Source organism: Danio aesculapii, chromosome 19, assembly GCF_903798145.1.
Source record: "Danio aesculapii chromosome 19, fDanAes4.1, whole genome shotgun sequence".
NCBI lineage: Eukaryota > Metazoa > Chordata > Actinopteri > Cypriniformes > Danionidae > Danio > Danio aesculapii.
This window is the reverse complement of record NC_079453.1, coordinates 51,282,337-51,297,666: the sequence shown is the minus strand read 5'-3', so window position 1 is coordinate 51,297,666 and position 15,330 is coordinate 51,282,337. Positions and strand designations below refer to the sequence as shown.

Sequence of the window (15,330 nt, the reverse complement as noted above, 5' to 3'; positions counted from 1 at the left end):
AACACCTATGAGCATCTATGAACACCTATGAATATTTGTGGGCATCTATGAACACCTATGAATATCTGTGGACATCTATGAACACCTATGAACATCTGTGAACACCTAGTAATTTTTGTGGACATCTATAAACACCTATGAATATCTATGGACATCTATAAACACCTATGAGCATCTATGAACACCTATGAATATCTGTGGACGTCTATAAACACCTATGAATATCTGTGGACATCTATGAATATCTGTGGACATCTATAAACACCTATGAATATCTGTGGACATCTATAAACACCTTTGAATATCTGTGGACATCTATGAACACCTATGAATATCTGTGGACATCTATAAACACCTATGAACACGTATGAATTCCTTTGAATATCTGTGGACATCTATGAACACCTATGAACATCTGTGAACACCTAGAAATTTTTGTGGACATCTATAAACACCTATGAACATATATGAACTCCTATGAATATCTGTGGACATCTATAAACACCTATGAGCATCTATGAAGACTGCGTCTGCTTCTGCTGGATGGAGAGTTGAGCTGTACCTGGCCGTCTGTGTGTTGATGTGGTAAATGTAGTCCGGCACAGTGTTGTCAGAAAACAGAGCAGCGTATTTCTGCTTGAAGTCTGAGCGCAGCAGCTGCAGCAGCAGAGGACCTGCACCACAAACAGCTCAGTTTAACATTCACAGCAGTGTTAGTCATTCATTTCTTTACGCAGACTTATTACTAAGATGAACCTCATCGGAATATTTGAGCTTGATGTCAGTGTCTGGTAATGATTAACAGATATTGGGTCTGCCTCTCACCCAGGGGTCCCGCCAGCCGCAGCAGAGCCAGAGGGTTGAACGGATTCATAGCAGATCCGAACGCTTTAATCCAGAAGGGAACCCAGCGCTCTGGGGCACTGGGTCTGGCGGCGAAACCCCACGGCTCCACCAGAATCAGGTGCTTCACTCTGAGCAAACAGACATAGAGCATTCATACAGCAGACATAGAGCACTCATACAGCATTCAAACAGAAGACACAGAACATTCATACAGCATACATAGAGCAGACATACAGCATTCATACAGCAGACATCGAAAATTCATAAAGTATTCATACAGCAGACATACAGCATTCATACAGCATTCAAACAGCAGACACAGAACATTCATACAGCATGTATAGAGCAAACACAGATCATTCATACAGCAGACATAAAGCATTCATACAGCAGACATAGAAAATTCATAAAGCATTCATACAGCAGACATAAAGCATTCATACAGCAGACATAGAAAATTCATAAAGCATTCATACAGCAGACATACAGCATTCATACAGCAGACATAGAAAATTAATAAAGCATTCATACAGCAGACCTAGAGTAGACAAAGAACATTCATACAGCAGACATAGAGAATTCATATAGCATTCATAAAGCATTCATACAGCAGGCCTAGAGTAGACACAGAGCATTAATACAGCAGACATAGAGCATTCATAAAACATTCATACAGCAGACATACAGCAATTATACAGCAGGCATAGAACATTTATAGAGCATTCATAAATCATTTTATACAGCAGACATAGAGTAGACACAGAGCTTTCATACAGCAGACATAGAGCATTCATAAAGCATTCATACAGCAGACATAGAAAATTCAGAAAGCATTCATACAGCAGACATACAGCATCCATACAGCAGACACAGAGCATTCATAAAGCATTCATACAGCAGACATAAAGCATCCATACAGCAGACACAGAGCATTCATAAAGCATTCATACAGCAGACACAGAGCATTCATAAAGCATTCATACAGCAGACATAAAGCATCCATACAGCAGACACAGAGCATTCATAAAGTATTCATACAGCAGACATACAGCATCCATACAGCAGACACAGAGCATTCATAAAGCATTCATACAGCAGACATACAGCATCCATACAGCAGACACAGAGCATTCATAAAGCATTCATACAGCAGACATAAAGCATTCATATAGCATTCATACAGCAGACCTAGAGTAGACACAGAGCAATAATACAGCAGACATAGACCATTCATAAAACATTCATACAGCAGACATAGAGAATTCATACAGCAGACAGAGAGCATTCATATAGCATTCATACAGCAGACTTAGAGTAGACACAGAGCATTCATACAGCAGACATAGAGCATTCATACAGCATTCATAGAGCATTCATAAATCATTCATACAGCAAAAATATAGCATTCATACAGCATTTATAGAGCATTCATAAATCATTCATTCAGCAGACATAGAGCATTCATAAAGCATTCATACAGCAGACCTAGAGTAGACACAGAGCATTCGTACAGCAGACATAGAGCATTCATATAGCATTCATAAAGCATTCATACAGCAGACTGATTGTTAATCTGCCAATGGGGTAAGCAGAATAATCTTGTGTTCACACACACACACACACACTGACCGCTGTGGGTAAGCGAGTGCGTACGCAGCAGATATGTACGCTCCCAGATGGTGTCCCAGCAGGACCATGTGCTCCACCCTCTGCTGACTCCTCCAGTGCTCCAGCGCCTCCACCTGCTGCTGCTCCGCCTGCTGAGGATCAGTGCTGAACACCGGCCGGCTGCTGCGCCCGAAACCCAGCAGATCCAGAGCCAACACCTGCCGGCCGTCCTGCGCCAGAGCCTGCAGGTTCAGCACCCACAGCCCCGCAGCGGCCCCGAACCCGTGCAGGAGCACCAGCGGCGGCCCCGGGGCCCTGAGCCCCTCCCCTGCTGACCCCGCCCCCCTGAGCCCCTCCCCATTGAAGACCAGAGTCCGGATCTGCTGACCGCTGGAGACGGAGACGAACCCTCGAGAGAAGCTGATGGAGAGAGCTGAAACACACACACAGCAGAGGAGTGTGTGTGTGTGTGTGTGTGTGTGTGTGTGTGTGTGTGTGCGTGTGTGTGTGTGTGTGTGTGTGTAAAAAAAGTAAAAAAAACTCACTCACACCAATTTGCACACTTTCTCTGACACAAATACACACACGCACACACACGCACACACACACACACTCTCAGATACACATGCACACTATCTCTTTGTCACAAAAATGCACACAAACACACACACACAGACACATACTCTCACACATGCCAGTGCACGCACACAAACACAAATACACACACTCTTACACACTTATACGCACAAACACAATGACTGTCTCTCTCTCTCTCAGACACACACACACACACACACCTGACAGTATCTTGTCCTCTGCTCTGCTCAGGTGTGTTGGTGATGTTGGACACCAGGACGGCAACCAGCCGGAGATCCAGCTGGATCTACAGGAACACACGCTAATGCTCAATGTACAGTTATAACAATTTATAAAGAGAGTGTGTGTGTGTGTGTGTGTGTGTGTGTGTGTGTGCTCACCTGCACTCTGTAAGCTCCGTCCGCTCTTCATCTGTTCTCATCTTTGTCAGAATCTGAACTGAAACACACACTGAAATCATGAAATCAGGGCAGCGGTCAGAGAAAACCCTAGAGACACACACACACACACTCTCACACACTTCTGCCCACATCACATTCACTCCTAACACACATCTCACATACACACACACACACACACACACACACACACACACACACACACGCACACATGCTGTTCTGCAGTTCCATATACTGAAGAATAAGCCATTCATTCATTCAGTTATTACAGTGTTCTTCAATTGCTAACACACTAAAATGCCACGCACAGCAGAATTATTGACACACAGAGAGCAAAACTTCTTCTCACGTCTCCTAAACACACGTTCTGCTTCTGCATTTCTGAATGACCCTTTTAACTGCTCTCAGAACAGTTCTCTGCATCAGACACAACAGTCTAACATCAGTCACATGGTCCATTTCAAAACACTGCCATTCAGAACAACCCAGCTGATTGACCAATCACATGTGCCACAAACACCTCAGGGGTTCATTGTTAACACTTCAGTCAGAATGTAAGCACTATGAAGAGACCACAGGTGAGAGCCTCTTTTTTACAACAACAATGGAAGACGCTGCAGAGAGAGGAAGAGGGAGGTTGAGAATAGGAGGGGGGAGGAAGAGTGAGAGGTAGGGGTACGTTGCCTCTATCATCCGGACCTTTAGACTGGAGAACTGATAGGTAACCAAAATTTCCTGTAGTACAGATGTAGTATACCCCATGTCGTAGAGGATCAGTCGAGTGACACCTGTTTACTGGGTGCATGACATCAGCCATGTACTCTACTGTGCATTGTCCAAGCCCTGTAGATACTGTAAATAAATATAATAAATATAATAAAATAAGTGCAGCAGCATGTGTGTGTATCTGCAAACATGTCTGTGCATGTGAACAATCTGATGAATATTGTAGTATTATGGAAAAGAACTGTAAATATGGGGGTGCTTTTCATTATGCCCATCAGTGTGCAGCTGGTTAGGCATAAATCTGGCGATATGAAGGATGTGTGTGCCATTTCAGGAAATAGTTTGATTTTGATCATGACTAGTCTGAATAAGTGTGTGTTGGCTATTGGAAAAGAATCTTAATGACGGTGGACATGTTACATCTGGTGCTGTTTTACTGTTCAGATTATAATCCTCATTACAGAATCATTCATTCCGCTGTGGCGATCCCAGATTAATAAAGGGACTAAACCCAAAAGAAAATGAATGAATGAATTCGCAAAAAAGAAACCAAATGCTCAAATACACAGCAGCACACACACACTGATGCTGTAATGCATGACATTCAGTCATTTTCCTTCAGCTTTGTCTTTTATTCATCAGGGGTCACCACAGCGGAATGAACCACCAACTATTCCAGCATATATTTTACACAGTGTATTCCCTTCCAGCTGCAACTCAGTATTGGGAAACACCCATACACACTCATTCACAACGGTCAGTTTAGTTGATCAATTCCCCTATAGCGCATGTGTTTGGACTGTGGGGGAATCCGGAGCCGGACCAACTGACCCAGCTGGGACTCGAAGCAGTGACCTTCTTGCTGTAAGGCCACAGTGCTAACCACTGAGCCACCGTGTCGTCCAATATATACATACAAGGAAGTGTGTTTCTTCATGATGTGACAGCATATCTGATAATGCCTGTTGTGTTATTGTAGTGTTAGTAAGTGTGTGATTATAGTGTTATCAAGTGTTGAAAAGTTTTGGGCTCGTCCGGGATTTGAACCCGGGACCTCTCGCACCCTAAGCGAGAATCATACCCCTAGACCAACGAGCCTGATGGAGAGGACAGCACAACTCCAGAACTCAGACTGCCACGTTTAACACCAAACTACATCTACTGTGTGGAGCTGAGAGAGAGGTAATCTGCGCATGCGCTGACTGCTGCTCCACCCAGCGGACACACTGAGAACTGCTGCCTCCAGATTCTGCATTTCTATTAGACACAGACAGCTCCCACATGGAGATTACTGTTGATGAACCATACTGTGTGTATAGTGTTTACAACTGTAGTGTTACTGAACGCTCTAGTACACTGTGATATTAATTATAGTGATCGACTGTAGTATACTTTACTTTTTACTACGGTAAACTGTGGTGTTTTGTAGTATACAACTGAATAGTATATGATATTTTCGTAAAATCTGTGTTTACTTGGTAATTTGAGAGTTATTAGTGATGCAGTTTCTGATTACATTTCAATTAACAAACTATACATACATATCTATAACGCTATACATGTAAATATCGAGGTAAACTTTCTAATAAACACTCAATTTCTGTGTAAAAGGAGGAATCTGAATTATCCTGTTTTTATTTCAATCATAATTCTAATAGCTAAATCCGATAACAGCAATATGAAAAAGACATCAAATCTGTGTGTGGTACTTTATTTTCACAGTTTAACACTGTTTAAAAATCACGTGATCACAGTGAGTCTCCTCTGGTTGTGTTCGTGCATTCGCCTGGGGGTATTCTTTGTAATAATACACAAATAAACAGCCATCGTAAGTCATTACAGTATAAGCACAACATTTAATCGCTGCTTTTTAAAAGTCTACAATCGTCGCGCATGCGCAGCGCTGAAACGGAAGACTCTTCTCTCCAGAGCGGAAGTGCGCTCGTTCTTTTTCTACCCCGGTCTGCCATCATGGTAAGTGAACTCGGCGACGCGGAGAGCAAAGTTTAGAAAAATAAGGTGTTTGTAGAGAGTTTACAGTGGAATAAAACATGTGGAGAGTGTTTTAATCCGTGAATGAGGCGATGTGTGCTGTTTGTGGACTGTAGAAGACGCGTTTAGCGCGATCGAGGAGAATTAAGCGTCTGAGTCTGAACAACGTGGTGGAAGAGAGGAACACAGGCCTCACACACACACGCACAGAACACACACTAAACAAGCTGTAGATCTATTCACACTGCAGATCACGAGCGAAGAGCAGAGACTGTGTGAAACTCGATACGCGGTTAGTTAAGCAGATCTGAACTTAATAATTAGCATTAGCCGTTAGCAGATCTCCGAGACAGCACGCTAACACACTTCAACATCACTGACCAGCTCAGATCTGCTAAATGTGTCTGCTAATGTCAAGAGGGTGAAGATATTCTTATAATAATGAGTTATGAAAGCTTATGCATGCTGTGAACACCCTTCATTATATTGAGGAATAACGTCACTGACAGGAAAATAGTCAGCTTTTCATATATATATATATATATATATATATATATATATATATATATATATATATATATATATATATAAAAACCGACATAAGTGACTCCTGCAGTCGTCAGAAATGCACTGTATGGGTATAAAATTCGTTAATGCTAAACATTAGTTTAATTGTCTGATCATTTAGTAAGTGTCCCACTGTCTGCAAGCTCAATGTCTATTAATGTCAGTAATACTCCTGATTAAACAACTCTTAATGCTGCAAGTGGCACTAAAACACCCCCCCCCCAATACTAGTTATAGATATATTAAATATTGTTTTTATGAAGATATTTAGTAAATTTCCTACTGTAAATATCAACTTTATTTTGAATGACTAATGTGGGATTAATTTAGATGATTCTGAAGTTGATTTTCTCTTATTTCTATTTTAACCTTCAGATGTTTAGATTGTCAATATGTATAAACACTAATGAAAGGTGTTTATTCAGCTTTTGGTTGATGTGTAAATCTGAATGTTTAAATAAGTTACAAGTTAAATTCAATGCCATTTAGGACCTTTAAGACTCTCTCCATACATGTTTTTGCTGATTGTAAGTAGAGCTGCAGGATGTTGGAGAAATGGTACATTGTGGTATTTTATTCTGTGAATGTTTCCTTTAAATATTCAGTGATATGAGTACTGTTTCACCAGGTGCTTTAATATCTCTGTTTGGAATGAATTGATGATTTCTGATTGAGTAAAATATCCCATGATGCATCTGTGATATCTCTAACGCATGTCTGGTGTGTTTCAGGTGTTCAAGCGTTTCGTGGAGATCGGCCGCGTGGCCTTCATCGCTTTCGGTCCTCATGAGGGGAAACTGGTGGCCATCGTGGACGTGATCGACCAGAATAGGGTGAGTCCAGCAGATACTGACCTGTATGCACTGTATATGACACACATGTAACTAACTAGAGCCTCACAGAGTGTGAGAGTAGACATTTGCATATCTGCACAGATCTTTTAGCCCATTGTTGAGTTTATTTACTCATGTAAATGTATGTGATCACTTTACAATATGGTTTATTTTTGTTATTGTGTTTACTGACGATGCTTGTACGATCAGTTCAACATTTACTAATGTGTTATTAGCACTAATGCATGTCTGTTAACATCAGTTAATGCACTGAGTTAACATGAACTAACAATAAAGGACTGTATTTTCATTAACATGAAGAAATACTGTATTAAATGTGTTCATTGTTCATGTTGGTTAAATATATTTACTATTGGAACCTTATTATAAAGGTTGCCATATGTATATGTATATATATATATATATATATATATATATATATATATATATATATATATATATATATATATATATATATATATATATATATATATATATATTCATTCATTCATTCATTCTCCAGGTTAATTTCCTGGAATTATATAAAAACAGTATAAATATATAATATAAGTTCTGTTTTTCTATAATTCCAGGAAATTAACCTGAAAATAAAAGAAAGACACTTGGCAAATTATAATTTTGAGACCAGGCATGATCAAACTGTCTATAGTAGATGTCGAATTGGACATTCTAAGTTGACTCATTTTTATCTACTTGATAACGAAGACCCACCTGAATGTAATTATTGCCAGGCTGCTCTTATTATCAAACATGTTCTGTTGGAATGTGGAAGTTTGAATATAATTAGAGAATTTATATAAGGAGAGTACTTTGATGGACATTTTTAAAAAGGTACCACCAGGAAGAATCCTAAATTATTTGTCAAACATTGAACTGAGAAATCATATTTTAATTTAAATATATTTTTTGTGTGAGCTTTATATTTAATTTATCTATGTAACTTTTTATTGTAATATGAATTAGTTTTTATCATGTAATATTTTTATGGATATCCATCTTGCCATGAAATAACCGTAAGTTGCTGATATGGCAATACATTTATATAACTCCAGTCATGAGAAATTAGCATTAGTTTTATTTATTTACAGGACAGCTTGATTTTCTGTCTTTATTAAATAAGAGACTTGCTTTATTTATCATATTAGTGAAACTAATAGGATCTGCGCTGTAAACATGCTGTTTTTCTTTGTTTTTAGTTACTGTGGCTGTATTATACTTCACTGTTAAATAATCCTGCTACTAATTAAACATTACTACCATTATCACTACTGTTTTTGTCTCTTAATGTTTATATTTAAATAGGTAATGGACTATAAAAATGCATTGATTTAATCTGTAGTGCATGAGGATGAGACATAAATACTTTCTAACACAACATCCATTGACATTGATCAACACATGTTAGAGAGTGTGTTCTCCAATAAAGCACATCTTCAGTTGTGTAGGGTACAGTTGAAGTTCAGATATTCTCTAGTTTAAAATCAATAATAATGGCGATGATTTCCAGTCTTTGAGCGGGCATTAGTGAGAGCTTCAGCTGAATCAACAGAAGCATTGTGACTGATCTGTTGATTCACCAGCAAACACACTCTATCAGAGCAGTTTTCCCTCATTATCTGTTCAATAAATATTGTGCGTCTCTAGTGCTGTTGATCATTATGATGATGATAAAGTGCTTCAGGTGTAATTAATGTGTTGCTGCTCTTTGGATAAGAGATTTATAAAACAAACCTCATCAGTCCAAGGCCCTTAAAATAAATGTAAAAGTCTTTATTAATGTGACTACTCTTAATTAAGCCATCATTAACAATGGTTATAACTCTCAATAGTGACATGTCTCTTTAACTTGTTCCACTATTTGAGTGCCTTGGACTTTGTGTGTCTTGATGATGATGATGATGATGATGATGATGATGATGATGATTATGAATATGAAGAATAACGTGTGTGTTGTGTGTTTCAGGCTCTGGTAGACGGACCGTGCTCTGGAGTGAAGCGTCAGGCTCTGCCCTTCAAGTGTCTGCAGCTCACAGATTACGTCATTAAAGTCCCTCACAGGTCAGAATCTCTCCTGTTTCACTAGAGCAGTTTCAGTTGGCACATTGGTTTAGTTATTCGTGTGTTTGAGGTCTGGGGGGTGCACAGCTGGTGTGTGTCCTCAGTGGAGTGCTGCTTTATCCTCTCTCTACATCAGGGGTGTCCAAACTCAGTCGTGGAGCGCCGGTGTCCTGCAGATTTGAGCTCCAGCTTCCCTCAACACACCTGCAGGGATGTTTCTAGAAAGCCTATAAGAGCTTGATCAGCTAGCCCAGGTGTCTGATTGGGGTAGGAACTAAGCTTTGCAGCACACCGGCCCTCCAGGACTCCAGTACATGCCTGCTCTATACGATTAAGCTCTTCATCATGTACTCTTCAGGGTCTCTGCCTTCAGACAGGCTTCTGACTAGATGTCAAATGTGTGAGATTTGAATATCTGTGTGTGTGTGTGTGTGTGTGTGTGTGTTCAGTGCCCGTCAGAAGTACGTGCGACGTGCCTGGGAAAAGGCTGAGATCAGTAAGAAGTGGGAGGAGAGTAGCTGGGCCAAGAAGATAGAGGCCAGGAAGAAGGTAAACACACACACACACACACACACACACACACACACACACACACACACACACACACCTACATGTGCAGATTCACCCACTCAAACCTGTGCAGATATTCACACACACACCTACATGTGCAGATTCACCCACTCAAACCTGTGCACATTCTCACACACACACACACACACAGATTCACACGCACAGGAAATGGAACATGTAAAACAGCTGATGGTGTTGTTCAGAGTGTTTTAGCTGCAGTATTGCGACGTCATCCTATATGTAAAACACACTTTTACTGTAAATGCCCTGTGTGTGTACGTGCGTGTGTACGTGCGCGTGTGTGTGTTTAATGGATACGATTTTCCTCTGCATTATTTGAGCTCTTTATGGAGTGAGGAACAGTGTATGTGACCTGGAACACACACACACACACACACACCTTATTGTGCACGTATTTGGCAGCAGACACAGATGATTTCATGTGTATATAAATGATAGTGTTTGATTTTAGGCCAAATACAGCAGATTATGATCTTTTCTAAGTCTTTTAATATCCACCTCTGGTTTTGCAGAGCTCTTGAGCGTTGTCAGTGTTCAGAGATTGAATATTGTTTTCAGATATATAGATTATTTAGTTCTTCAATAGTTTTCTCTCTGCTGAATATTGTTCAATCCACACTTTAATGAAGAGGAGTTATTCAGCTGTTCAATCCAGAGTAAGAGGCTGATTCAGTTCCTCTTCATTTCTGTAGCTCCTCTACACTGTAGATTGTGTGCGTCAGCAGATGAACAGAAGTCCTGCTGCCTCATGTACAGACTTGTTTATACTAAAACATTGCGTACAGACAGCTGTAAATGTGTGTACGCAGTTAAAAATTCAGGTGTATTACACACTGCGTACGCTGAATCCCACACACATTCTCTTTGTACATCTGAATTAAGGTGAAACTGAGTGCACGAGCTCAAAACCCCTCCCTGACTCCTCCCCCTAATGAATATGGTAATGACTCCACTTTTGGCAAAACCAAATGAAAAGGCAACGGCTAAAGCAAGCGAGAAGAGAAGCTTGACAGAATGTGAATGTGAGGTGCTCCTCTCAGTGGTAGAGCGGAGATAAACGGTGTTATCTGCATGTTTGTCGTTGGAATGATCTAGTTGAGTGATTTCAGCCCGTTTAATCGACTGACATTAAAGCTGAAGACAGCAGATATCAGCAGCGTGAGTGGTGTTAGCTCATAAAGCACATGGCAACATGTATTGACACTATCAATCCTGAACTCAGCTCAAACCCAGCGTCTGATGAACTCCTTTTCCCCCATTACACATCAGATTTGGCCTGCTCTTCATCATGAGGAAGACATGTAGGAATCATTATTGTGTGTGTGTTGTGTTTAGCACAGTTGAGCATCTCTTATTATTTGCACATTTATTGAATGGAAATGTTTCTGATTCACGCAGCGTGTGCACAGATGTCGCCTTTATAGCAGTGTGTGTGCAGTCGATCCCTCTGATTACACTGGGGAAACTGCTGATCGCTGCAGATTGAGCTTTAATGTTTGGCTGGTCAACTGTATGGGATGGAAACCTTATATATGATGATCCCGTCTCGTACAGCTGCCATTGCACGGCTCAGATACTCTGTAGTGTGCAGTTTAACACTATAGCCTCTAGGAGTCGCCAATGGAAATAAAACACACACAGGAAACACACGTACACCAGACATGAAGTTGATGCGGACTGACGCACATCCTCATGTTCATTTCACCGTTAGTAAATCCAAACGTGAGCGTGAAACCTGTCGTACACCGCTTCTGTGTGTACACAGCGCTGATACATGAGACCCCTGCTGAACTGGAAGTGTGTCAGTCCAGTGTTCAGAGCTCAGTCATGTCAATGATTCAGTCTGATGAGTTTACTGCTGTAAAATATTGCACATGTTTCTCAGAATAAAGTCTCTTGTGTTCAAAGAGGAACGAGGCTTTGTGTTTTACCCAGACATTTAAAAAGAGCATATATTAGAGCAGTAATCATCACACAGTCAAGCTGTCATCATTATCCAGGGTGATCATATGGTCAGAATCTTATACCGGCTCATAGAGGAGAGACTTGTGCTGTGTTCAGTTAAGCAGTGCTGTGTGTCTCTCATTAACATGATCCCATTATTAACAGCAACACTCACTCATCATACACCGCTGATTCAGTCGATGCCTAGCGACAGAGCGCACCGCACTTGTGTTTCTCATCAGCTAAAAGGCTGTGTGTGTACAGAATGGAAAAGTGTGTACGGTGTGATCCGACTCGAACTCTCAATGTCAGACATTCAACACTTATTTTCTGTTCTGGGTCACATTCAGTCTCTTCATCTACACTGATTATAATATCAGACAATTATTTACAGTAAAGTTAAGAGTAATATTATTATCTTGTATTAGTAGTGTATATATTTCATTAGTCAAAATTTTATGTGCTTTACTCATTATTTGATGAAATATCATCATTTATTAATCCTAGTTTTATTTATTTGACATGGACATCACCATTACACTGGACAACCCAATGCATTTGAGTGTTTTAGCACACTTGCTAATTCTCAACAGCTGTCCACAGGAGGCTTGACCAAATTAACAAGATGGAACTATTATTATAATTCATTACAGGAGCAAAAGCAAAGGCGACATGATTCAACAAACTAACAGTAGACTATATGTGCAGACAGCGCTGTTTTGCTTTTAACCTCTTTTTAAGAACACTAGTAAAAATATTTAGATGACTTTCTGATTTTAAGCTAACAGGTCAATCATCCCACAGTTTGGCTCCCTTTAGAGAAGACAGATCGACCAAATGAGGTCTTCCACTTTGGCACTAGACAGTCACCATTAGCAGTTGCCCGTGTGACTCTGTGAGAGGTCTGATGCCGACTGATTAGATCAGAACACAGCATTAGTACATGATTATTTAAACATTTAAAATCCAATTTAAGATCATTAAATCAGAACTAAAGAGCTTATGTTTACAGAAAACTTCACAATGATGCCAGCACATAGGCCTCAAGTCCATCATGTTAACTGCTTCTTTATATATTGAGTCAATCAGCTTCAGTGTAGTTACACAGGCTTGTGAACACGATGTAATGCAAGACGTCAGTGAGAGAATATCACTGTGTGCATGTGTAATTTAGCAGTATGATATGTTAAACCTTCTAATAAAACGAGAAGAGATTAGACTTGGCTTAACTTATATTTTTATCATGACTATCACATTTTAAATGAATGTCGAGTTATGCCAACTTAAATGCGTTCACTTCTTTAATAACTTTATTTGTAATCAGCACCTCATGTTCACTGCTGCATTATTAATATACATAACTGTTATTAAACTCAATCCTCTCCTCCATCAGAGAGCTGCGATGTCTGACTTTGATCGCTACAAGGTGTCGAAGGCCAAGAAAATGGTGAGTGTGTGTGTGTGTGTGTGTGTGTGTGAGAGGACTGAAGTAAAGATAGGACAGCAGTGTAAACCAAGCTGATCGTTCTGGTCACTCTTTATTTTGATGGTCTGTTTGTTGAGTTTACATTACACTGCATCTACATGCCAAATAACTCTCCTTAGATTATCAGTAGACTGCTGGAGTCAGTGTAAGTTGACATGTTCTTGAAAATGCACCATCAAACTAAAGTGTTGCGTGTTCTGTGTGTTTAATTGGCTATGTAGTTCAGTGTAGTTTGGATTGTTTAATGAAGTCTGGGTTGATTTCTCTTTAGTTTCAGTCATAGTAGTCTAGAGGATGTTCAGAGTGAACAGAAGCATGTCCAGTGTTGAGCTCAGTGTTTTCAGCTCAGTCACTGTCTGAACATGATTCTCCGGCTGCTGGAAATCCTTCAGATCCTGAACTCTAATGTAGTCATTCGCTTGATATAAACCAGTTGAGAATGTAGTTGTGCTGCTTTCATCATCACATCTGGCTGATTAGGTAATAACGTCAGTAATTGAGTGTTGGGCTTGTGTGTTTTTACATTTAAGATCTGCTAAATGATGTAGAAGAGAGGGAATGATGCTAATTTAATTCATCTGATCTGAAGTGTAAGAAGAAAACAGCCCAGCACTGAATTTACTCTCTATAATGAAACATGACGTCACTCTGTATTTTACTTTGGGTTACTCTGTTTTACTACACTACAGAATAATCTAACAGGGCATCAGATATGATGTAGTGTGAAGATAAAGATCTCTCATTCGCCACACTTGTAAAATGCTGGAGGAGTATCTGGAAAGTGCTTGAATTGACTTAAATTTGACTCCGTGTGTGAGAATCCTGTTGATCCAGTTATTGAGTGACCTCTCTTACCTCTCTCATCCAAATCCCTCAGTAGAGCTGAGTTTGCATGACCTTTCATGGACACAGAACCACACTGTTGTGCTTTTGCATAATATTAAAATAGTTTTAGCTTGGCATGACTTTTAGAGAACAATGGGTTATTTCTGGGTTCATTTACTTGTGTTATTGTGGCTGTGAACTGTCCCCTGTGTCTGATCTCTCTATAGTCATTTTCACTCATCTACATTTAACACTCCGCCATTGAAGAGGCATTATTGTAGTATTTCAGTTATCCTGACATGTTTGACTTCAGTGTGTATTTTTCAGCAATGCAGTGATCAGAGGATTTACATTGTGCTGAATGAAATGTAGATAACACAACTCTCTGATAATGAACGTATTGGACTGAAGTAAATAAATGAGTCCTTGATGTTTAATGACTCTTTCTAATGTTCTGACTGTAAAATAATGTTGTTTTGAGGAAAAGATTAAAGCTGTGTGTGTGTGTTTGTCTGTGCAGAGGAATAAGATCATCAGACACGAGATGAAGAAGCTCCAGAAAGCTGCGACTCAGAAGAAAGCATAACCTCCAATAAAGCAGTTTGACTCTAAAGCAGACTCTGCTCATTTATTCAACTCAGATCATTGATAAACCATGACTGTGATCTTTCTGTAGTGTGCTGACTTTTACCTTATAGATGTTAGTTTATGCTGTGTTCTAGTTCTAAACACTGTTTTAGGACTATTTATTCTATACAAAAACAGATAAGACTTAAAATCACAGTGTATTAGCACACATTACTATATCATCATTTAACATTAGAATTATGCTTCTGTT

General features: G+C 39.8%; 2 protein-coding genes, 1 long non-coding RNA gene and 1 other non-coding gene across 4 annotated transcripts in view; 2 read left to right on the top strand and 2 right to left on the bottom strand.

The window, feature by feature from the left end:
- The window catches only part of LOC130247180 (1-acylglycerol-3-phosphate O-acyltransferase ABHD5), a 7,199-nt gene extending 3,661 nt beyond the window's left edge, over window positions 1-3,538 (bottom strand). The window contains exons 1-5 of the mRNA XM_056480387.1: window positions 3,432-3,538; window positions 3,252-3,337; window positions 2,476-2,887; window positions 826-974; window positions 563-674 (exon numbers count right to left, since the gene is read on the bottom strand). Of these exons, the coding sequence (XP_056336362.1) occupies window positions 563-674; window positions 826-974; window positions 2,476-2,887; window positions 3,252-3,337; window positions 3,432-3,511 (839 nt within the window). The 5' untranslated portion in view covers window positions 3,512-3,538. The remainder of the gene's footprint in view (window positions 1-562; window positions 675-825; window positions 975-2,475; window positions 2,888-3,251; window positions 3,338-3,431) is intronic.
- LOC130247181 (uncharacterized) lies at window positions 254-3,447 on the top strand. Its single transcript, XR_008839502.1, has 3 exons — window positions 254-712; window positions 830-964; window positions 3,283-3,447. It is a non-coding gene; the product is annotated as an uncharacterized LOC130247181 (long non-coding RNA).
- A 1,663-nt stretch (window positions 3,539-5,201) lies between the features above and the next one.
- Window positions 5,202-5,273, bottom strand: trnap-agg (transfer RNA proline (anticodon AGG)). The gene has a single exon. It is a non-coding gene; the product is annotated as a tRNA-Pro (tRNA).
- Window positions 5,274-6,031: 758 nt separating this feature from the next.
- On the top strand, window positions 6,032-15,105 carry rpl14 (ribosomal protein L14). Its single transcript, XM_056479571.1, has 6 exons — window positions 6,032-6,149; window positions 7,466-7,567; window positions 9,552-9,646; window positions 10,096-10,195; window positions 13,575-13,628; window positions 15,013-15,105. The coding sequence occupies exons 1-6, from the start codon at window positions 6,069-6,071 to the stop codon at window positions 15,076-15,078; spliced, it is 498 nt and encodes a 165-aa protein (XP_056335546.1). The 5' UTR covers window positions 6,032-6,068; the 3' UTR covers window positions 15,079-15,105.
- Window positions 15,106-15,330: the final 225 nt, after the last annotated feature.

What these genes read in the sequence shown, in the direction of transcription:
- rpl14 (XM_056479571.1), top strand. Translation starts at nt 6,069, where the DNA reads ATGCGCAGCGCTGAAACGGAAGACTCTTCTCTCCAGAGCGGAAGTGCG. An exon ending in TACCCCGGTCTGCCATCATG is followed by an intron (nt 6,150 to 7,465) that starts GTAAGTGAACTC and finishes GGTGTGTTTCAG; the next exon opens with GTGTTCAAGCGTTTCGTGGA. An exon ending in TGTCGAAGGCCAAGAAAATG is followed by an intron (nt 13,629 to 15,012) that starts GTGAGTGTGTGT and finishes TTGTCTGTGCAG; the next exon opens with AGGAATAAGATCATCAGACA.